General features: G+C 40.3%; 1 protein-coding gene across 4 annotated transcripts in view; it reads left to right on the top strand.

Moving 5' to 3' along the window:
• The first annotated feature begins 1,677 nt into the window (after positions 1–1,677).
• STK39 (serine/threonine kinase 39) overlaps positions 1,678–24,734 on the top strand; it is an 86,082-nt gene continuing 63,025 nt past the window's right edge. For 2 of the 4 annotated variants that reach the window (XM_085227971.1, XM_085227972.1), the window contains exons 1-5: positions 1,678–1,926; positions 13,104–13,216; positions 18,484–18,592; positions 19,822–19,963; positions 22,077–22,132. In XM_085227971.1, coding sequence (XP_085084097.1) covers positions 1,812–1,926; positions 13,104–13,216; positions 18,484–18,592; positions 19,822–19,963; positions 22,077–22,132 — 535 coding nt within the window. In that variant the 5' untranslated portion in view covers positions 1,678–1,811. Of the gene's footprint in view, positions 1,927–12,215; positions 12,236–13,103; positions 13,217–14,070; positions 14,192–18,483; positions 18,593–19,821; positions 19,964–22,076; positions 22,133–24,734 lie in introns of those variants that run through there. The other 2 variants (XM_085227973.1, XM_085227974.1) reach the window with 2 other exon arrangements.

Raw genomic sequence — 24,734 nt, forward strand, 5'->3', positions numbered from 1 at the left:
ATTTTTCCTTGTCAGGATCAGGGTCTCAACTTAGAATGGAATATAAAGTACTCAGAACATCGATGGGTTGAGGAGATGGGGAGAATAGAGTACATGCGTGCTTGGTGGATCCACAGCTACCTAGGGAAAATTCTCTTTCAGAGAGGCAGAGGTTGAGATTCAACCAAACAGAAGCATATGTATGTTCATACAGGTGTTGCCACAAAATGGTGACTCCCAAAGGACTTAACTCCTTAGATGTCCTGTGCAAACTGAGACCTGATATGAAGCTATTCTTTCTCTTAAGGTTGGATATTAGGAAATTATTTCTCTCAGAAAGAGTTGAAGTGTTGGCACAGGCTGCCCAGGGTGGTGATGGGGTCACCATACCTGGAGGTGCTGGCTCAATGTGAAGATGTGGCACATGGGGATGTGGTTAGTGGGCAAGGTGGGGATGGGGTGGACTTGGTGATCTTAGAGGTCTTTTCCAACTTAGGAAGCACAAATCACATAATCACTAACAGCTTTGAGATCCAGTTCTGACATCAATCAGTGCTTGCTCTGAGAGATTTTCAGCTCACGTTTTCATCATCAGTTCCAATGACCTTAAATCCCTATTGTAGGATCGCTAGGGTTGGAAAGCACCTCCAAGATCATCTAGCCCAACCGTCTACCTACCATCAATATTTCCCCTACTGCAGTAGGAAGAGAAACTTTAAAATAATCTACAGTTAAACTTCTTTTCTTACCGCTTTCTGAATCTCATGGATTTTAAAATATGAAGCTTTTAAAGTAGGAGTGAGACTATAGTAGGTAACACCCTGCTGGTACTATATGAGTGACTGCTAAGATGGCAGGAAAAAAACCAAACGATTTTATGCTATATTAATATCAGTTTATTAAGTCCCTGAATTTCTGCTCAGGGATTGTTTGTTTTTTTTCTTCAATCTTGTCTCCTATCATGTGAAGAGGTAGAAGAGTTGATGTGCGGGTGTGTGCAGATGAATGCACATCTGCTTCGGTTTAGACCCCTCAGTTCTGTTGGCCATGGGAACAGCTCCCAGCTGTGTGCTAACCCTGCCTGGTGGGTGTGAGGCTACGCCTGTGCTGACATGTAGCAGTGCAGCACTGCTTCCTTGCTTGAGTAAAGCCACTTGAGGTGAGCAGCCACTCCACTGTTTTGTGGGACCGCAGTGCCCGCAGCTGCTAAAACCAAATGGTTGCTCATGTCTTCAAATTTGAAGACAAGTGCGCAGCAGTGATGCTGTTGGCAGTAATGCTTATATGCTTGAAGTAAGTTCTCCAGAAGCGTTTGTGCACTGGCGCAGTTGGCCGAGCAGGTGGTTTCCCGCATCCCTGCCGCGCATCGGGCTTCCTCCAAGTCCTCGGAGCGGCCCCGGGCTCTTCCCGCAGGCCGCGGCCTGCACGCGCTCAACCGAGTGCCCGCAGCGCTTCCAGCCGCGCGCCGCCGGGAGCCTCGCGGATGCGCGAGGAGGAGGACGGCAGCGAGCGAGCCGCCGGGTCGGCCGGCGCCCGGGGGGTCCTCGTGCCGCTCCCCCCGAGCCGGGGATGCGTGAAAGCGACCTCCAGCGCCGAGCGCTCGCCGCGGTCCGCCGGCGGCCGCCCGGCCTCCCCTCGGCGGCGCGGGGCGAACGGAGCGGCCGGGGCCGGCGGCGGCGCCCGCCTCTGCCTCCTCCCCCTCGGTGCCCTGCCTCCTCCCTCCGCCGGGCGGCCGGCTGCGCGGGGCGGGAGGGAGGGAGCGCGGCCGAAAGGTGTTGCTGGAAGGGAAGTTTGAAGAAGGTCGCCGGGTGCCCGGGCGCTCCGGCAGCATCATGGCGGAGCAGGGCGAGTCGCCGGTCCACGTCCAGCAGCCCCAGCCGGCGCCCGCCGGCCCGCCCGTCGGCTGGCCCATCTGCAGGGACGCCTACGAGCTGCAGGAGGTTATCGGTCAGTGGAGCGGGCGGGGCGGGGCGGCGATACGGCCGAGGCGGCGGCGGGGGATGCGGCGGAGGATGCGGCGGCCGGCTCCGGGCCTAGCGGCGTCCCTCTTGCCGGGGCCGGTCACCGCAGCGTACGCGCCCGGTGCTGCAGTGGCGCCGCCGCAGACTGCCGCAAACTTTATCCGCCCGGCGGCGGGCGGCGCGGCCCCGGGGGGCGGCGGCTCCTTCTAGAAAGGGCCGCGCCCCGCCCGGTGCGGCCCGGCGGCTGCCCTGTGCCGCATCGTCACCTCGGGGCTGTACGGAGCCCCCCGCTCTCCGCCGGGACCCCGGGAACTGCGGGTGCGCTGCGTGGCTCGCGGCGCGCGCAGATGTACGCGCATCCGCTTCGATTAGTCTGCATTTTTCTGATGGTTCCCTGGGGGAGGTGTATCTCGCTCATAGACCCGCTGCTGTCGTGCACGCTTCCTTTTTCCTTGTGCCCCCGTGTATGCCGGCTCGCGTACGAGTTCGGCGCGCCGTCGCCGCTCGGGTCCCTCCTAGAGACCTCTGTCCCGGAGGGCGGTGGGACGCAGCCCCACAGGTAGGGGCTTCCTGCTGCGTGCTTCGTTCCTGCCCATCCGGCGCGCATCAGATGGGCTCCATCTCCGTCTGTGTACTTGGGTTGTGTTATCCTGAGATGTGCTCTGTGATGATGTGACTGCTGTTAGCAGTCCCCGCAGCGGGAAGTTTCTCGTCTTCTGACCTGGCCACTGCTTGTTGCTAATGGAAGCTACTTTGAGAAAACTTGCTTTTGTTTGTACGTGATTCTTTGAACTTTGAGCAAATGCTGCAGGTGATACAGGCCAGACCTAAGACTGGGATTGCTACTCTTTCAAACCATTTAAATAGGGGGGAAAAAAAAAAAAAAGCAACCCACGGGAGCCTTGCCTGGTGGTGCTGTTGGCTGTCTTCAGTATTGCACAGCAATTGCTCGTGGCTTTCAGACTGATGGCAGCAAGAACTACGCGTTATTGATTGGGGCTGCAGGTTGTGCACACTCAGCTTTGTCATCAGGCAGACTGTTTTCCATAAGCAGAAACAAAACAGTTGAGGTCTTCTACCTTAGAGAGGGGTGCTGGGATGACTCAGTGAATGCCCCAGTGCAGGTTTGTTGGCTGCTCTTACTCAGCACGGGAATGGATAGGACTTGACCAAGCAGAATTGATTCTACCCATATAAGCTGTATCTTTGCTGAGGATCAAACTCTCTTCTAAGGTTTGGACTAGTTTTTGTTTAAGAAAAGCATCCAAAAGTGCTGGATTAAGCCTTGCCTAGGGTGAGTCGTGAGAGTTATCTTTCATAAAATGACTGAGTGAGAGCTTTCTGGGTGAATGTCTTGCTCCTTTGTGCTTAAATTCTTACATTTAATATATTTAGAAATGTTATAAGCATATACTTTAGCACCTACCCTTAGAATGAATGAATGCTTATTGGTGCGGCAAATCTGTAGCTGAGGAGAAACTGTATTGCTGGGTACCTATGTGTGCTGTTAGATATCAATATTTCCTTAATTAAAGCGAAGCCTAGTGAGGAAATAGAGGTCATGTTGGATATGCGACCATATAATCCATAAACCATATATTCAATTCATGCACGTGGTGATCTTCTCTGATTTGTATTGAGCTTCTGCTAAGTTATTGAGACTTATTTTGTACTGTGACTTAAATCTTGTGCTTTTTTTTTTTTTGCCTTAATAGGAAACCACTGTGATCAAGTTTTGTCTTGATATTGTTAAAAAACAGTAAACACAAAAAAAACTTGTAAATTCAGTGCAGTTGACCAAATAACATGCATCCAGCATCTCCAGAATTGTTAATTTTAATAGATATAATGAGGGGTTCCTAAAGCGTTGCTTTTATCGGAGAGTGGGAGGAATAATACAGCTCTAGCTTGGATTGTATTCCCCTGTAGCAGCCGCACCAGGGTTAGCTGCAGTGAGAAACTGAGCAGCCACCAGTGGCTGGAGAGAACCCTTCACCTGTGGCAGGCACCTCCCACATCTCCCCCAGGAACTGGGTCGAGTCCTCAGGGATGGCTTCAGTTACAGCAGCCGTTTGCCAGTTAAATGAGGGGGGGGAAAAAAGGTATTGGGGCATCTCTGTGGGGGGACAGGTGCACTAGGATGTTTGATCATAACACTTCATAAAATAGGCTTTGTATCATATGGCAATTAGTACACAGACAAAATCATTTTGGTTGACTGCTTTAGAAGGCATTTAGTTTTCTATGGTGGTCACAGAATGGAAAATTAAAATCATTATTAGTCACATAGATTGTTTCCATCCTGTCTGTGGATTTGGCAGGTTGGAGAAGTTCTTCCTCCTTTCTCTGTGCAAATGTGAGCTTTTCATGTTGCTCACTGTGTTTGGCCAAATGCAGTTGTGAAGGATTAGGCCATGTGGTATGGATATCAAATGATACAACTCTTTTTCCTGCCCTTCTCTACTGATTATTTTCTTCTACTGATTATTTTCTGTGACTCTTAAGAGATTCAAGTGCCTGTTAAGGAGGAAATGCTGGCCTTAAGTAGTGCTTCTTCTGAGATGTTTTTTTCATGTGTGTTTTATTTCTGTGGTGGTTAGCCAACTCTCTGTGAACTCTTGGTGCGCAGTTTCATGATGCATTTAATCTGCTCCAGCAGGCAGCTGCTGAAAGGAACTCATTGATTTGACAGAAAACTAGTTCTGCTGCTGGGTTGGTTTTCAGTCAGATCAGGTTCCCTGTTTGACTTGCCACGTGGTTACTCTGTTGGAAACAAGAGGGTCTTCCTGTTATTCCTACACGCAGATCTTTACTGCAGCAGGAAGAAATCATTGCCATCCCTGTCTATAAATGTGGAGGGTAGAGTTAAGAGTTGAGGAAATTGTCTCATTAACTCAGATTTGTCCAGGCAATCTGTAAACTTATCTATTTAGAAGCTAAAAGGGGATGTCTAGCTGTTTGGACAGCGAGAATCCAAAGCAGCTCTCCAGTAGGAGTTAGAGATGAGAATGATACTGGCTAATAAGGGAGAGCTAGATTTAGTTTTGTTGATCTAGGAGACCTTTGCTTGGTTTTAATGCCACTGAGTGAAAGTGTGTAGTGAGTTTAGTGGTTCTGTGTTTTGTGTTTTTTTTTTTTTTTTTTTTTGGTAAGCTGGATGTAACAAGTGAGGTTTATTCCTCCTCAGAAGCAGTAGGAATCTGTACAGAGCAAGTGTTTGAATGATAATCAACATAAAAATGTGAAAATGGTCTAGTCTTAAAATTAATGGTAATGGGTTACATCAAGTGGATGAGACAGAGCAGCACAAATTTTTTTTTTAAAGATCTCTGAAGTTATAAACAACTGATTTGGTTTGCTTTTGTAAAACTGTTGCAGACAGTGCTCTCCTCCTGCATGTAATTTAATGTCTGTAAGACTGCTGATGACTTGAGGGAAATTTCTGTTACAGAGACACGGATTATATCACGGCTGCCACGTCCTGCTGTGAAGTTACATTTTTTGCATATTCTTCTGTAACTGACTTGGAAACATAATTTCCCTAGAAAACAGGCAGAATTAATTGAAAAATAAAGGGTTACTTACGCATGATGGATTATCTTTATATTGGCAACTCATTTAGAAATTACCTTACTTGTGCTGTGGCTTCAGTCTCATATTGCTTTTCTGACTTTGGTCAAGATTTTCTGTCAGTTAATAACCATTTGAAGAAAGTAAAAAATGTTAAATCTCCAGTTTTTAATTTAAAAAGAGTGACTTTTAATTCCATTGTCAGAGTGAAGATGGTCATTGTACAATTTAAAAATTCCTTTTAGAACATCCCCAGTGCTGTGTTGCAAATGAGGCTCTGCAGAGCTCTGTTAATTGTTTGACTTGTCTACACATGATAGTAACAGTATTGGGGAAGAGAGCTTTGTGTTGTGTTGGTCTTTTTTTGAGAGAGAGAGAGAGAGAGAGAAAATGAACTTTCTCTATTAGAAACACCAAGACTGCAGACAGAGCTGTAGTTTTTTTTGCTTCCAAGTCATTTGGCTTTGTGATTGAGTGATTTAACTTTGTTATATAATACAGTAACTTTCTTTTAATAACTCATGCAATTAGAATTCAAACTTGTCTGAAAGGAGATTTGATTACATTTTATTAGAATTGGGATTAAGAAAAAAATGTATAATTCACTTTGGTTTTGTTGCTATTGCAAGTAACCAGCAAATCTTGTTTATAATTTGTCAAACAAAAAGGAATGCGTAATCAACATGCTCAAGATGTCAAGACAGTTGACAGTAATACATATTTGTAATTTACAGAATGTATGCTATAGTTTCTTGCTCTTGGAAGCTGTCAGTCACTTTTTTGCTTGTATCTCGTGCCTCTCTGCTTTCTCTCTTACTTCCCAGCTTCTTCCTACAGAGAATGTCCAAAACCTTGGAGACCTGGAAATCCTTGGCTCCACAGGAGCTACTTGAGTTGAGTGCCACAAGAAGAACGGTTCTGCTGCAGAGTGTATGGAAATTTGAAGGGATTGCATGATTTAGATTCTCTTTAAGCCTTACAGCAACGCTGTGCATCTCTGAAGCATCTCTGAACAGCTACTTGTGACCAGCATTGTAAGGATACTTTGATAGTTGAGGCCAAGCTGAGACCTGAGAGAGCAATTCTACATTCATTTATGTGTTGTTCTGAAACATCGGAATTGTTGTACTGTGATTTTTTTTTTTTGATGAAGAATTACTTACCTTAGGTCAGAGACCAGTTGCTTTTTCCAGAATCTGCTTGTCAAGTGGAGCTCCTCTTTGTTAAGTGGAAACAAAACCACGTCTGTTCTGATTTACTTGAGGGGGAAAAAAACTAAGTTATCCGTGAGAAGGAGACGTGGATGACTTGTATGTGACCATATATGTAGGCTGTATTTTTGTGACTCCTCACACCAAAATCAACCAGACTCTTCTGGTTCTTTCTTCCCACTCTCCACTTCTTTCCAAAATAATTCAGAACTGCAAAGCAGTGGTAGATGGAAGATGGTTTTCTTTCCAGTAATAATAATAATAGCAATTCTTGGCTCTTCAAGAATGGATCTTAAAAGTAAAGTTAATTTAGTTACTCTTGATGACTTCTTGCCTTTGCTGAAATCACTTGTATGCTCTTGAACAGTAGCAGAGCAATCTGCTTATTGAACTTGGAAAATAAATACCATGCTAGAAAACTTCTGGTGCCCCAAAATTACAAGATTACAAGATATGTTTTTTCCTGAATGAAGTCATACTAGATGAAACTTGATGAAATAGCTTTTTTGAATTGGTGAATGTTTTTAATGTAGTTTTGCTAGTAGGATGAAATCCTGACAACTCTGCTAGATTTCCATTTCTTGGGAAGTTTAAAGGTCTTTGTGCATAAGAATAGCTCAGCTGAAGCTTGTTGGATGTTAAAAAGTATCATCCAGTAGTGGCAGAAAGAGACAGTGCTGGTTGGTGTGAAATACTTGAGAGAAGAACATGCTTTAAACTCTTATTTCTTTGTCTGTCTCTATCTGCATGGTATGGTGTTTTGTGAGTTGGCACTACCAAGACCATGATAAGAGCAACCAGAACTTGTTGAATGCTTTTCTCTTTTTTTGTCTTCATCTGTAGTGTTTGGCTGCTGTCTTTCTTCCTCACGAACTCTAGGATCATGTGGCAGCAGTGTGATCTTTCTCTCTTCTTCCTGCACTTGTACTTGTTGCTGAAGACCATGCTGTCATATCTAATATGTACCTGAGATGTACAGAGCTAGACTGTGAAGTAGTCATGGGGAAAAAAGACCCTTCAATGGGAAAGAAAATGTATTATTGAGGAAAAACCTGGGACAGTCTATAGGGAGAAGCAGGTGATTGTGAGGTTACCTGACACCAAGGGAGGAATTAGATATTTCTTGAAGTAGCTGCCATGTCAGGTCATTTACTGATTCTCTTTCAGAAGACAGTGTCAGCAAAGGGGAAGATGATTCTCAATGGAGTACTGTGCATGCTTCTGACGTTTAGTTTGATTTTAGGTTGACCGGTAGCTTTCCTTGAGAGTTTCTGTTATGCTTTTGAGACGTTGGCAATGCTGATAACAATGGTAGGTTTTTAAAAGCTTCTCTGAAGAATTGTTGGATGCAATTTTTCAACAGTCAGCATTGTTCATTTGTTAATGGATGTATTAAGTTTGTGACATTAATAGAGTTAATATTACCAATCCTTTGACTCTAAGTATTTGACTAAGCACGTGACTTTAATCAATGACTTGGTGAAACTTCAGTATGGTAAATTAGCTGTCTCCATTAATCCTTTGTCTTTACAATTAATGATTTGAGTTGTTTCATTAGTCTAATTATTCCCGTGAATATGTATGTGCCTCGGAGGTGCTCTGTTTAGAGGTAAATTGTAGGTGAAACTTCAGGATGTCCTAGAAGGCTGGTATAATAAAAACTTCACAACATAATCGTTAAGCTGAGCTATGGTAATGTACCTTTGGAATTGGAATGTTTTCAGTGTTCCTGGTCTTGCTTTCAGATATCTTGTGAACTTATGATCTTAAAGATCATGGATCTTAATGTTGAATGTCTGAGGACTTACTTAACAGTCAATCAATATATAACTGATTATAGCTGTAAGCAAACTGTGAACCAAGTATACCTGTTTATTTATAGTGGTACAAAAATAGTTAATTTAGCAGACCAGAAAAATATTTTGTTTACTTGTTGATTGTAGTTTCTGTCCTAAAAAAGTGTAATTAACAAGATCATCAAATTGGGCTGTATCTTTAGACTTCTGAGAAGGATCATATTCTGGTTGAGAAAGATCACAACTGATTTATAAACTTACTTGTCCCTCCTCACTTCTTTGTTTTGTTGACATTTTATTATGTAGACAGAACTTAAACTTATTTATTCTTTAGCATAGTGTTCTTCCTTTTTTTTTTTTTGAGCTACTTCAGTCTAATAATAAGATAAATAATGTCACTGTCATGACAGCATTTAGATTGCTTTGCCATTTCTATTTTTTCATGAGAAGTGGTATCAGAAATAGGTAATTTTTTTGCTTACAGCATGCATCCACGACAAACTCCAGATCTAGCAAAGCATGTTCTGTTGTGAACTTGCAGAAGATGCTTTGTAGCTCAGCAATGCAGTATTAACTGGAGATCTTCATGACTGCAGTAGCAATACTGCTTTTGTGTTGGTAGATTGCTCCATTCTAAGAAGAGAGTGATGTACTATGTGACGACATCCGGAAGACTAGGAAAATACTGCGTTCATGTCCTTGTTCTATTAGAATTGTTCCATGTTTTTACTTCCAAACTAAATGAGAAACAATAAAATGTGCTAACCAACTAAATCAACACCAGCATTTGTTTATAGTGCTACTTCAGAAATGAGTAATAATTCTCTCTTAGCAGCTATTTTTTTTTCTGGGCAGAAGATATGATTTCCAATAGCAAATCTTCATTTTATTCTGCTGCATAAAGTAGAGTTCAGATGATAACCTGATGAGGGGATTGTGGTCCCGCAATGAGAATCAGTTTTCTTATGCAGTTTTTCAGAAGCATTTCCAGTGTGATTTTTTTTTTTCTTTTGAAATGTCTGGATTTATATGGATATTGAATAATGTTTTCAGTATTCCTGAAAGAACAGGAAGAATGAAGTCGTTGCTGTATGTTTCTCTTCTGAAAGTGCTAGCCAGGCTGTTGCCTTTATGGTGCTGACAGGGGTAATAAATAAATAAATAAAATCATATTGTCAGCATATAAGATTGGGATGCACAACGGGCTCATCCTTCAAAGGAAAATATTCTATTTATCATCCTGGTGTAGATGGAGATGTTGCTTTCTAAGGAAGGAGCTTTTTGGATGGTGGTAGGAAGTGGCAAAAATTTTCTTACGTTTTTGGGTGTTGAGGTGTGGGTTTGAGTTATGACACAGCTGCTCAATATGGAAAATTGAACAATAGCACAGCATAGGATGGTGGCACAGGAGATCAATACTGAGTCCCTGGATGGTGGTACTTCTCTTGGCTGGAGGGGCTGAAGCAGCACACAACAAAAATAAGCTAAGGCAGATACAGTAACAATGGCTTGCACCTGGACTTTTACTGGCTATGGTTCTGAATATGCTGAGGTCAGGCTCTACAACTTTGTGAATTTCTGTAAATGCCACTTCTCTCTATTCATCTGCCTTCCTTTGAAGTGACTAGGGAAACCACCTGAGGGTGGTTCCTTCTGACCAGCCAATAGGTGCAGGCAGGACTTGGTGAAATCTTAGGGGCACTGTAAACACCAAGAGTGTTGCTGTCTCCACTGGAAGTGGCTCTTGACTTTCTTGTGCATGCTGTGATTCAGGAAATGCTGAACAGTCCTGCTTGAGGGTGGTTCCTCCAACAAATGTTCTATTTTCTATTTCCCTGGTCCTTTGGTCCAACTGATCACTCCTCCATAGTGTAACGTGGCATTCCTTATCTGCCATTGTCCTGCTGGCCAGCTATTACTTAGCCAGCAAAAAGAAAGGGATAAATCTTCAGAAAGAAACAAATCAGATTAGCTTTATGTCTCTGTGAATCTCAATTCATCGTTTTCTTAAAACAGCAACAAACACAACCAAGAACAAAGATCACTACTTTTTCTGCAGATAAGTTAACTATTTGCAGCCTGAAGAAGCTGGCAGTATGAGAGGATCCTGATGATTGGATTATTATTATTATTATTATTAGAACACGAGTCCATCTTTTGTTTGTTGCAGCCTATGCTTGTTTTATTAGCACTGTCATCATGACTGGCTAGTTGTGCAGGTAAATGTACGATTCTGTGGCTTTCACCAGAATCAGGAAAGGGAGAAACAGCATGGATAGGGACAGCAACCTCAACTGCCTTGTCAATATCAGGGACTTTTTTTTTATTATTTTATTTTCTCTCAGAAGCGGACTGAGAGATTGATGTTGGTCTTGCAGCTCCCTAAACTGTGCTCTGGCTGCCAGGGGGTGCCAGGTAGTGATGCTTCTGGTGCCACCTCTTGCATGGTGGAAGTGAGTCCAGGGGGCTGCTGTTGGCCCTCCTCTTTTGGGGGTGCTGCCCAGGACAGAGGAGTCTGCTGCTGCCATCTGCCCTGGCTCCTCTGGTGGTTCTTCCTCTGAGGAAGTGGCTGTGGTGAAGTGCCTGGGTCCCCCACGAAGTACTCTGGGAAGCTCCTCAGTGCTGAGCCATGCAGGACTGGCGGAGCAGCCTGGGCCAGAGGCAGGAGGCCCTTGATGGGAGGCAGTGAGGGCTGGTCAGTCGCTGCCCTCTTGCAGCATGAGCATCCTGGTGGTCCTGCTGCTGGTGGAGCACTGGGCTGTACCGGGCTGCAGAGATAGTGATGAGCCCCCTCACAAAGGGCACCATGAGGCCTCTGAGACATAGCTACAGCTTCCTCAGCAAGGCTGCCTTGCTGAGCCTGTGTGCACAGGGGGATCAGAACAAGGCTCTATGCCATATGCACATCCCCCCAGTTGTTGGTGGACATCCTCCTCATTTCTTGTTGAAAACTCTGGAGCCAGGGCTATTCTATTGTATTTTATTATTTGTATTTTAACTTGAGGAAGCAGGCAGGATTTCATTCTGATGTGGATCGACAACTTATCTTTGTACTTTTTCTGCTTGTCTTTTATGTGATAATAGTATATGAACCATTTTGAAAGTGAAGATCTGCTACTTGCAAATGATCCTTGGCTTAGGGAGAAAAGATGCACCGAGGAAAGTCCTGCAAAAGAATGATTAGCAAGTCCTGTGGAGAATTTGAGATGAGGACTTTGTAATAAAGCTTGTATGCCGAGTTAAAGCTTTGCTTAGACTGAGGGAGTGGAAGGAACCAAAACACCAAACATGCAAATTAACAATATATAGAAATATCTAAGCAAAGAGCTATTAAGCAATTAAAACATGGACAATAACTTTCAATCATGAAGTATTGCTGGTGCTATTTTCAGATGTGCAGAGGGAAAAGCTTCCAATTGTTTTTAAGTTAACTGGTAACTGTATCCACGTTGGTAGATCTTGACAACAAAAGGCTTTTTGTTCACTTTTTGTATTCTTCTAGGACATGCCAATTACTGAGGATGAATGGAACATAATGTCTGAGCAAGCTAGTATAGCAGGTGGCTCAACTCAGTGAGGTACCAGGAATCCATAATTGATATTGAAATAGATTTACAGATAGAAACCACTCATCGGAGGATTTTAGATTTCTGCATGGTTGAGCATGATGTAATTACTTCGAGGAAGCACGCACTGCTCTACGTGATGTGGCAGTAAGGTGTGTGAACAGGGCACAACTCTTTTGAAATACTAGTTGCAATCATCTGATTAATTTAGTGAGGTGGTACTGACCGGGGCTAAGTTAGTGGGTGCTTAATGAAAGAAGCAACAAGACTTCTTCCTATTGCTGTTCATGAATCATGCTTTTTAAAAATAATAATTATTTAATGTTTTTCCTAGTATTTTTGTTCAATTCTGTCAAGCATTATCTCTGTATTGTATGACCATGTGATAGAGATGTAACATATACCTTCTTATTGTTAGTGTGATGTTTATGCCTCTTGTGCTCTTTGCAAGAATCAGCATGCTTTTTGTTGGATTTAAGCTTATCATGATGAATGAGCAGGAACACACAAAACTACAGAAGGTTGGGCATGTTGAACTACAATGATATTTTTTCTTTCCATTGCATAGTGGGAACAAAAACCTGCTAATCAGGGGCTGACTTGAAACAACAAAGATCACAGCATTTGATGAAGCCCAGAATCTCTATTTAACACTAAAATAATGTTAACTCTGAAAGTTATGTTCTTGATTGACACAGATGTGTCTAAAGGTATGATGGCTCCCAAACTCTATGAAATGCATATAGGAAGTGGGTGTGACTTGTAAGTACGCACAGTATTTTAAGTTGTCATCTTGGGATTTGTTTGTGGAGTATGGAACAGAAGCTTTGAGGTAGAGAATTTTTCTTCTGTATTTAAGAAATGTTTAAGCTGACTTCCCAGAAAAAAGATATGTGTGTGAGAAAGTACTGTTAAAATCTTTGGTCAACCTCTTACTTCTTTTAGTGCTAGATTCTTATAATGGACACTGGTTTAAACTACTATTTTGTTAAGTCTCTTTTCTTTTCAATCCCTTTTCAGGTAGTGGTGCTACAGCAGTTGTACAGGCAGCACTATGCAAACCCCGGCAAGAGCGTGTAGCAATAAAGAGGATCAACTTAGAAAAATGCCAAACCAGTATGGATGAGTTACTTGTAAGTAAATCGAAGGGAAATGTATTTCCAGGGGGGTGTTCTTTTTTTTTCTTTTTTTTTTTTTCCCCATTTCAGTATTTGCTTGGTCTAAAAGTGAGGGCAAAAATCTATGCAGGGTAAGAGAAGGACTGGAAAATAACCTAACGTATGCGTGTCTTTTCCCTAAAATACATTGTATTAATGTGTATTTTTCCTAATGCTGCAGAAACAAGTACAGATTTGAATCCCTTTGGAATAACCAACTGTTGAGAAATGTAGGAAGAATCTTTTCCATTGCTTCCTAGATGTTTATTTTTCAGGAGATTACTGTTTGGTTGTCCCTCACTTCTCAACAGTGAGAAAAGATATATATTTTCCATTTGTTAAACGCTGATTAAAAATCAAGGCCAAATTTAGTAGGTCTCCTTAATGTTTAAAGCACTATAAATGGGGGAAAAAAATGTTGTTGAGTATTTTATAGTACATCTTGTGGGGGAAACTAAGAATGGCTACGTTGCTATCTACACAAGGAAACTCTTCATACAGCTAATAACGCATATTTATCCAGTAGGATATTGCAAACCATTTAAGGAATGTTGGTTGTTTGGGTTACTGATCAGAGGAGGGAGGCACCTGTAATGGACTTACGAGGTTGTTTCTTCTGCACTGCATGGCAATCCAGGCAAAATCACAAAACTCCCTTTAAAGGACAACAAAAAGTCTAAAACAAACAAAAAACTCCAAACCACTGTTACTTTTATTGCTCCTAGTCAGGTGCTTACAAGACTGTTGCTTATTTATGTATAGGCAGCATAGCAAGAATCAAAGAACCAAAAACCATTCTAAAAGTGAGAATACTCTCTTCTGTTCCACAGGTTATACTTCTGCCTAGAGACTGTGGGCTTTTTCTAATGCAGAAATTCCTGCCTCTGAAGGAAATGATCTTCTCAGCAGGGAATTGCCAGTGCAAAAGATATCTTGAATTTGATACAGAGGGTATGGTCCATCCAGTTTCTTCAGAAAAAATGGCTTGTTTAAGTAGAGGACCCAAAATGCTCTTCCCCTGGTGATTGATGGCATTTGCCTTCAGTTTATGTAATAGCTTGTATGGGGTGTTGTTTTTTTTTTCTTCTTTTTTAAGGAGATTGTGGTAGTGGAAGCTATCTCTGAGGTAGTGAGATTTCTCTCAGATAAAAACCTCAAAGATAAATTCTGTCCAAGGTGAAGTGCTGTGCCATGATTTATAAATTACTGCAACCCATAAAGAACATTCTCTTTAAAAGCAAAACTATTAATTAATGTAGTATGGTCAAACACTGGGTCTATTTGATCAGAATTTGAATAATGGTAACTAAAAAGTTGCAACAGATTTAAAAACAAAACAAAAAACTAAAACATCAAAACTGCTGAAACTCTGAAAGAGGTATCTGGATTGTGTAGAGAGATGATGGCAGTTAGTTACCAGATTAAAAAAGGTAAATGATTACCTTTACAAGTACTTGGGTATTCTCACTGCTGAGTTATCTCCACTGTCTGGTGAATTTCTGGCCCCATACTGCTTCCTTTTGGTATGAAGACAACTGTCTGTGGTAGCTTTTTTTTAAAAAAAAAAAAAAACCAAAAGCTGATTTCTGATTTTGTTTTCTTTTTTTAATTAGTTAATTTTTTTTTTTTGAGCTGAATATAAATTCTTTATCAGTTTCTGTTTAGCAGAATGGAAAAAAAGGCCATATATGATTTCTTTTGTAAATTTTATATATTCTTACATACATATGCATGCATAGAAAACTATTTTTTTCAGTGAAAGTGTTCTTATTCAGACTCGTTTCTAATAGAGACTTAAATCTTCTTTAAGAATGATGTTATTCTGAGAAAGGGAATAATTTGCTTTCAAAACTGTTATAGCCCTGCTAACATTTTTGTTCCAGCTGGTTAAGTGTTTAGAATGCTCTTGTTTTTTAACGCTTTCGAGTCTGCTCAGTTCTCAATTACTTATTTTTCTAATCAGTTTTTGTTAGTATTGGGGTACTTCAAAAGTTCCCTCTGAACATGCTGTTTAATGTAATTCTGCTGTTGAGTACTTCTGGATGGTGTGCAAAGGCATCCTTCGTGTTCTGAGCTCTGTGGCCTTCAGAGCCATGGGAAAATGCAGCAAGCTTGGTGTCCACATAAGCAGACTGAAGTTCTGGGCCATTGTCAATTAAGATAGAAAAAGCAGTGGGGGGGAAAGGCAGGGGGATTTAAATAATACTTAAGTTACGGCCAAACTCTTGAAATTCAGTACTCTGTTTTCTACAATGTTTTGTGTTCTCACTATTGTAAGCTAAATGTAACTTAACCCCAAAAGCCAAGGAAGAAGTTCCTCTCCTTAGTACTGTCCTGACAAGAATATCTTCTTCTATCCCCATATCTCCTCTTTTAAAAACAGTAACAACAAAACTCAACAAAAAACAGCAAGAGAAAAAGACACGCATCCACAGAATGACTTACTGTCTGTGTTCTCTCTGAGATGCTCAGGAGAGTGTGAATGGAATGCTGTTTGGAAATGTCTGTATGTTCATTACAGTAGTAAGCCTACTATATGTTGTGTGGACTTTAAGAGAGTCTGAGTGTTACATGTGATCAGGAAGGGGAGCTCTTGTATCCATTACAAGGCTTAACTATTACAGTGGAGTACTGTCAGATAAATATGGCACTCATGGAGCTGATCAGTAACAGTAAAGTGAAGTCTTTATCTAAACACCCTTACACAGCTATTTCCAGATCTCTATCTTTCACCAAGGAATGACTAATGAGTAATCTCTGAGTGGTTATTATTGCAGATGTCTGTGCCTCTCAGGAAGCACCTATAGAACTGTGTCATCTGCCTGGCCACTTGGAGCTGGAGGCTGGTCCCATGAATGCTATAGCTTAGCACCAAAAGTAGATGTCTTGTGGTTGCTTATTGCTGTGTCACTCACCTGCCCTTAGGCAGATACATTTTTGTGCAGCTGATCAGTGAAACAGGACCAGAAATAATCTGGCTGAAAAGAAGTTAGCTGTTAACCCAGGCATGGCTCCTGATGCAGTTCACAAACACATGCTAGCACAAATCATAGAAGTGCTCAGGTTGGAAAAGACCTTAAAGATCAAAGGAGGAAGAAGCGCAGAAGCAGAGGGATGAGAAATACTTGAAAGTTTAAATGCCCCTCTAGCTTTGGTATGCTCAAATGTCTAAAGCTGTGTGGATGTGAAGACTGCTTCTGGGCATTCACCTGGACGTTCTGCTACAAACTTTTCCTCAGGCTGTATGTTTTAAGTAAATGTTTCTCTCTCACTCATGCATAACATGGGCCTCAGCCAAATAACTGACGTTTATGGAGGCTTACTTTTCTGAACTGTGATAGAGGCTGTACAGAACTGAGTGTTTGAAATTAGAATCATGAAACTGTTTAGTTTGGAAAAGATGTTCAAGATCATCAAGTCCAAACATCCCAACCATCCAACTATTCTCAACAGATTACTATTTCCCACCAAAACTTAATCCCTTTTTTCCCTCCTGGGCTACTTTCTACTTTGTTTCCCAAATACTCACTTGGGAAAAGTCACCAATGCTGAGATACAAAGTACCTTTGGCCATGGTTACTGTAATAGTTCACTTTTGCCACCAGTTGGTGCATGTAGCCAAAACATTGAAAGCACGTTTCATTAGCAGCAGGCAGACTTTGTGAACAGTCATTGCTTTCCCTGTGCTGGTAATGCAATGAACTGGTATAAGGGATGAAATAGTAATATGGGATGGGAGAGTTATACTTGGGATTGGTATGGATAGCTGAGCTGAGAACGCGAGGCAGTAACTTCCCTTGCATTTAAGTTGGTGCATCTGTTGGGAAAGGGAATTGTGTCCATGTGGATTTCTTTTCCTCTTTTAGCTGCCTGTTATGTCCCAGCTCAAAACAAACAAAAAACCAAAAAGCTATGTTGTAAATTGTTCAGTTAGGTGGCTATACAGGCATTCATCCTGCTGTTGTTTGGGTCTGAGAAGCTGTCTGGAGAGGAGGGCTCTTGACAATGTAACTAGCTGAAATGTAAGCTGCTGCAGCCTGACTCAGTACTCACCAATAGACATGAGATGAAACAAATTTTTAGTGCTGTAATTAACATTTTATTGTAAAGGTGCTGTGATCTTGAGTGCATTGCAAATAACTCCCTGAAAACTTTTTTAAAACAGTCATTGAAATGAGGCTGAAAGTTCAAAATGGCATCTATGGGCATTTTTAATCCACCTAGTTTGGACTGCCTTAGTGGTAGCCTCAAGTGAGTGCTGGTGAGTCACTTGAAAGCCGTTACGTTTCAGGGAGGGAGGGTAAGAGTTCAGTTTTTAGCTGGATTGAGTCCTGGAATGATTCACCCTCCAGGAGTACATTTTCTGATGCCAGGGATGGATTAGGGTTGCGTGGCCAGAGACGGAGGGAGAAAGAGGATGGGCTGTAGATGCTAATGCTGCTTTGAGGCCCGATGCTGAGGTTCAGAGGAAGCTCAGAGGATTCTGTGTTAGGAGTTGACGGGACAATGAGAACAGCCAGAAAGGTGAACCAGAACAGTTACACGAAAGACTGAATAGGAAAAAGCCTTACTTGAAAGGAAAGATACGAGACTGTCATTTTTAATGCATACAGCTGTGTCATAAATGGCATTACTTGGTAGCGCTACATCATTGAGTATCTTTTGGTGATTGTGTGCTCCTCTGCTCAATTGTTTCCTTAGACTTTCAGTCTGTAATTGTCCTATTCTATTTGTTTGATTGCCTGGCAATGTAGACTATCTGTCCATCACATAGTAAGCAGACCCAGGCCAGTGATTCTGTGTATTTTGTCCTTCTGTCCTTCTTTCCCTCCTGCTCCCATTCTATCCTTTTGTATTGCTTTTGAACAGGAAAGGCAGTGGGTTTCGAGCACCTTCATGTTCTGTTGTCCAGCCTGTACTCACAACTTCATCTATTGGAGGCTGCTCATTCTTCACTGCTCATTCAGAATGTGGGACTTTAAACATAACTTCTCAGCTGATATCAGAAGAAAATTGTTGCAATTATAACTGTATCTCCTGGCCAAGCATCCCTTATGTTCTTTGCAATAATACTTGATCTTGCATATAGATTCATAGGTAAATTGAAACATTTCAGAGCCTGAATGCATCTTCTTTGCATACTTCAGTTCTGTTGTAGTATTTCACTTTGGAATTAAACTTTTACTTCACACAAGCACATTTGATAGCTGTCTGTGTTATGCTGGGTTTTGTATTTCTTACAGAAAGAAATTCAAGCAATGAGTCAATGCAATCACCCCAATGTGGTGACCTATTACACATCGTTTGTGGTGAAGGATGAGCTTTGGCTGGTTATGAAGCTGCTAAGTGGGGGTAAGTTACTTCTTTTACTTGTTTAGCTGCAGGGAAATGGTATGAAATTTTCTAATGTGTGTTCTTTGAGTTAATTAACCTAAACCAAGCCAGGGGGGTCAAGAGAATCTTAATAGGATGGATCCTAAGATGTAGACATGCTGAATGTTAAAGCAAGACTGTACAAGCTTAAAAAGACTGTATATGTATATTGATATTACATACTAAGAATTGTTGTGATTAATTCAGTTGATCAAATTGTTGTCATTTTTTATTCTAAATCATTTTGTTACGACTGCATATTAAGGCTGTGTTTGGAAAAGTAATGGTGAGAATTAAGTCACTTCTGTCAATATGGCATTTTTTTGGAGTTACAAATACCCTCTATTAAAAAAACAAACCAACCAACCCACATATATTTCCAGTTCCTTATCCTTCCTAGGACAGGCCTTACACATATTGAATCATTTTTATTGCCTAAGCTAACTGAACACCTTTTACAGTTTTTTGTGGTATTAATAAATAGATTACAGCTTTATATGGATCTGGAAGAAGCAAAAGGGACTAAACTGAATGCACTTTAGGCTTGGAAAAGTGAAATCCAAAATAAGATGGTCCTAGCTGCCACATGGTGTTCTTCAAAATTAGTCTTGTTGGCAATAGACATCTGTATCATTATCCTAGAAAGCATGGGGGGCAGTCCTACATCACATTTGTTTTAATTATTCAGCTCTCTTGTTCTATTCACTCAAAAGCAGGCACTGAGAGGAACCAGTGATGATTTTTTTTTTTTTGAGAGGAATGTACTTTGAAGTGTTGAAAAGTGCCTGGATAGATAGAAGATATAGCGATAACTGAAATTTGTTGTCAAACTACATGTCAGTAGGAATGTAGACAACATTGGTCTTCAAAGATTATCTCCTAGTCTTGCAGCTGCCTGTTTATCATACATCATAAATTCATGAACTGTAACATAAGTTGGATAATAAACCGAAATGTGTTTGGTGCTTTTGTCTGTTTAAATTTAGTTTAGACTTGTATCTGTAGCTTATCAAGCAGGTTTTCCTAATGAACATTTACCATATTGTTGGTAAAAAACATTGCTCTTGTTTTTCGTTTGAATGAAAGTATGGTGTGCTTTATTCTAAGAACTAGTTAGCTGAAAAAATAAATAACAAGGAGAGAATGAAGAATTATGTCTTTTTCAAGAATCTGAAGTATTTTCTTTCTTACCTGGATTTGCAATGTAGGTTCAATGCTTGATATAATAAAGTATATTGTCAACAGAGGAGAGCACAGAAATGGTGTCCTTGAAGAACCCATAATAGCAACAATTCTTAAGGAGGTTTTGGAAGGTTTAGACTATCTGCACAAGAATGGGCAAATTCACAGGTAGGAGCACACATACAGTGAAAAATATTTTCAAAGTTGAATGTATAGGGTGCTGTTGATACTGGTCAGCTGCAGTTTTTTTTGGTTAAGCAAGTTCTATTGCTTGAATGCAAACAGTAATTCTTAAATGATAATGCTCAGGTAGCTGCTGTTAATCTTGACTGTAGTTTGTCACTAGTACTTTGTATTTTACTTTATTCTCTTTCCTTTTTATAGTTAAGATAGGCCTGTGCTGCACTAAGTCTGCAAAAATTGGTCTATATTCCTGTAACTGCTGGTATTCCAGAGATTTAATTTTACTTTAGTTTGTGGTGTGATCTGTGGCTTATAGTTGTATATTGTGTTGCATAATAAACCCATTCATTATCTGAGGCAATTGGACAATTCTGTGTAAATGTGAAATGTATTTCTTCCCTATAGTCAGTATTGTCTAATACCACTGCACAGATGTCTCTTTATGACCAACCAAAGTGAAGCTGGGACTGATATGAAAACTACATTTTGGTGTATACATATCTAAATGACTGTTTTCTTCTGTGTGTTCTCACTCTGCTGGCTTCCTCATTATAAATTGTGCTGATGCCCTTGGGTGATCTATATGCACGTATTATAATGATCAGCAGGTTGTTTCCACTGTTTGGAAGTTGGAAGGAAGTGCTGTGTTTTCACCTCCCTGATTAATTTTGCTGTAGTGAATTTGCCTTTTTATGAAAGTGCCAGCAAGGGGCTCTCTGTTTCTAGGTCTTGTCTTTACAAGAGAGGAGGAAAAAAAAATCACTGCAGACAGAAGTGAAAATGGTGGTAGCAGAGTAATAGTTATTTCGGTGCACTGCTTATGTCTTATCCTATAAATGAACTGCCTTTGTAAATAAAGAAGCTTCTTCCTTTTGCAGAGAGAAAATTGAGATAAACAGAGAAATAAAGAATTCTGCTTTGGAATTCCAAAGATCTGTCATAAAACTTAATTTGTAGCTTTTTATTAAGCTGATGTTGCTGCAGAAGGAATATCCATCAGCTTTTAGAGATAACAGGACCCGTTGAGGTCATATTTGGGAATTGCCCATGTACTCTTCTGAAGAAGCTTAAAAGAGATAAAGCTCCTTATTACATGTGAGATTTCTCCTTTTTATAATATCTAGTTTATAAACTGTACAATACCACTGAAGTGCTGATCTAAGGAATATGGTACACCTTCATTTAACCCTTGCATTTTGTAGGTGAAAGCTGTGATAGGTCAGGGAGTGCTTTTTTACGCAGTAATTGCCAGTTGGAGATGTTCCCAAAATTAATGGATTTTATTTTGTTGTTTCAATGCATTCTCCTTTATGTATGAGGAAGCAGGTTATGTTATATTCAATACCAAAATGTTAATTACTTTCAATAAATCTTGGAAAGCTTAATGCTTGTGGTATTTTATGTATGAAAGATTTATCCTGTGCATTAAGAATGGGATGTATGTTTCTATTAAGGAAAAAAAAAAGCAAACCAAAGCAATTAAAACCCCCCCCCAAAAGCCAGATTTTTTTTTTTAATCTGAGTTATCTGAGTGAAATGTAAAATTGATAGTTGATGTTTAAGAATGCACCACATTTCTGACAGATTCAGTTTCAAGTAGCTTTTCATCATGGTATACCATAGAAAAACTTAATTCCATTGGGTAGAAATTTAGAGAAATCTACAAATGGTATTTACCATTTGTCTTTCTCAAAGATGAACAGGTCAAAGACAACTTTTTTTTTCCCCTCAGTAGTGAAGCATTTGGATGTAAGGGTTTATTCTTGCTTTAAAGATCTGAAAGTTTGTGAGGTTATATTTGTAAAAGGAGGCAAAAGAGCTGGACCTCAGAATTTGTTCTAAAAACATATCCCTGAATTCTGCTCATTTTATGCCAAGGCCAATATGTGTGGTTGTACATAAAGATGGACTTCATGACTTTATTCTGCACTCTGTTTTATTGTAAAGAAGTTACATTTTATACTTCAGTTTCTGTTTCTGCCTTTAATACTTTCAAATGCTATCTTGTGAAATTAAGAAATATGAAGTTGTTTTGTCTTTTTTTACATAAAAATGAACATTCTTTACATAAAGGTAACTTCTTATTTGTACATTCTAGAGATTTGAAGGCTGGCAACATTCTTCTGGGTGAAGATGGCTCTGTACAAATAGCAGGTAATGACAGTGGTAGAGAAGTAGTGGCTAAATTAGAAGGTATTTGAAGCTGGTGTAGGGGCAATGTATACGAGTTTTTCTGTTGACTTTTAACTATTCCTTTTGAAGCACTGCAGCTGCAGGTCATCCAGTTTTAGAATGCTTGGTTAATAATATACGAGTTAGAAATTATTCAGTATTTTTTGTGTCCAATCAAATATACCAGGAAACGTCAGTGATCTCTTGTTTCCTTTTGAGTCACTCATATAGCTTAAAGTGCTTGCAAATGGTGGCAATTCTTATTTATAGCTTTATTTCACGAAATATTTCTGAAAGTAATTCTAATGGTGGGGATTGAAAAACCTTGTATGTATTGCCCTTTTGTAGGACATGATCTTTAAAGTAGTCACTGATGTGTGAGACTTCTCGCTGAGAATTTTTTACTGTTCTTCCCAGAGTACTCACAGGCCTTAACAGCTTATAACTCATAACCCAGGAATGAAACCTTACTGTTTAGTAGCCCTCAGTAATACGAATGGCTGTAACTGAAATTTCTGTTTCAAATAAAGGATGCTTTCAAAGTTCTGTGTAAACTTACCTTGTGAAGGGCTTGAATATTTTAGTGCCTGAAGTTTATGAAATGAGAAGGGAAAAGATTATCTGGCAGCTGAGACAGTTTTAATTCTTGTACTGGAGTTCAAGGCTTTTATAATAAATAGTCAATTCTACAGGCTTGACTTTTACTTATATATTTAATATTTATTTATTCACTTGTTTATACCTTGCAGTCATCTTCATTTTCTATAGTGCTTTAGGCAAACGATACTCCAGAATTTGTAGATCTTCTAGTACTCTAAAGGAGTAGATGTCCAGATAACCCACTTAATTGAAAATAGTAACAAAAAAGCTCAGAGAATCTCATGAGCAATCTGAAGAAAAAGCTGCTGACTTCTCATTGTAACTTTCACACGCAGTCAAATCTGCTGTCACAGTAATCAGAAACATTCAAGCACAAGCTTAATTTATCTTAGTTCAGCTCTAGCATGTGGTTTCTTGACCTTTTCCTCCTCCTTGCTGTAGACATCTTAAAGTAGTAAAGTTTTTATTGTGCTGCTAGAGTATGCTATATATGCAGGACTGAGGAATTTCAGTAGCTAAATAGATATGTGGAATGTCTTTCTGTCAGGTGTTGTTTCCATACCGGGTTACTTCAGAATTTCAGCTAAAATGTGCACCAATATCAGACTTGTTTTGTTGTTGGGCAGCTGAACATTGCACACTAACTGAAAGGCAGTTTAAATGTCAGAGGCTGCATTTCTTCCTTGCTAATCTTTTTTGCCCTGATGAAGTAAAATCCCATTTGATCTTTGAAGAATAGATACTTGATTTGTAATCTAGCTGTTATGTTCTGGCTTCTTTTTAGTTTGTTAGAAGAACTTGTCTTTTGACTGCTTGTTCTGTTGCACCCCAAGTTTCTACGAGAAAAAGACTTGCCTATAATGCATACTGCTAATATACAGAGTAACATCTGAAAACATAACTGTCCATTAGCATTTCATTGTTCTGAGGGGCTGTCATTTGCAAATGAAGCCCGGCCTATTGTTTCTCTGATAAAAGCTTTTGTACATACATTCTTCAAAGAAATTGAGTAGACCATATGTTCTTCAAATAACAGGAATGGCTCTACAGAGACCTCTGATTACAGACCTCAGAGGTTCTTTACAGAGACTCTGTTCAGAGACTCTTTTCTCTAAAGGAAAAGAAGAATGCATACGTTTTCTTGTTCTGTTTAAAATTGACTATACTTATTTTTCAACTACCAAATCCCTCTGTACAGAGCAGGAAATTTTAGGCTTCCTATTCACAAATAAAATGTTAAGTATTTGCTACAGGCATATTGCTGTTATTAAACCTGTTGGGACTGTAAGATCTCATGTCTTGGACAAATAAGATGATTGATACTTCGTCGGGGTTACAGCCTTCTAAACCTGAATTGCCTAGCAGGAATCAAAATATTTAAGAAACCAGCAAAAGAACAGAAATAAGATGAAATAAAGAGCATACAACACGGAGGAATCATAGAGATTGGTGGAAATATTGTAGGAGGTGTGGGCGTATGCATGATGTGTTCAGTCCATACAAGAAAAATGAGTTTGAGTAAAACCCATAATAATAAAATATAGTGTGTTTTGAGGATTCTTGCAGAAGATTGCCCACTTTGCATTTGTGTATAGCCGTCTGTAGGAACATGCCCATTTCAGCAGAAGTTCTTAAAATGTTCACTCTTGTGCTAAATGATACCCTAAAAATAAGTTGTACCTAGGCCTCAGATGCTTAAGGTGAAAAAATCAGCAGGGTCAATTTTTTAGGGACAAATGCCTGACCCTTCCTTAGCTTTAGTCTTAGGGTAAAATTTAGGGCCTCTTTTGAGTTGAGAAATTTGTTAGAGCAAACGTTTTTTTGGTAGTCTGTGCCTTCTTTTGGCCATGGAAGCAGTGGCCTTGTCACCCTCTCCTGACCTAGGGGGGTTGGCCTTGGCTGAGGCTTGGCCCAGTGCTGGTAAAAGAACCAGAAGAGAAATGGCTTTTGGGCTATGCTTATTTGGCCAGCCCCTCTGCTCTGC

Source organism: Meleagris gallopavo, chromosome 7 (genome assembly GCF_905368555.1).
Source record: "Meleagris gallopavo chromosome 7, MGAL_WU_HG_1.1, whole genome shotgun sequence".
Taxonomy (NCBI): Eukaryota; Metazoa; Chordata; class Aves; order Galliformes; family Phasianidae; genus Meleagris; species Meleagris gallopavo.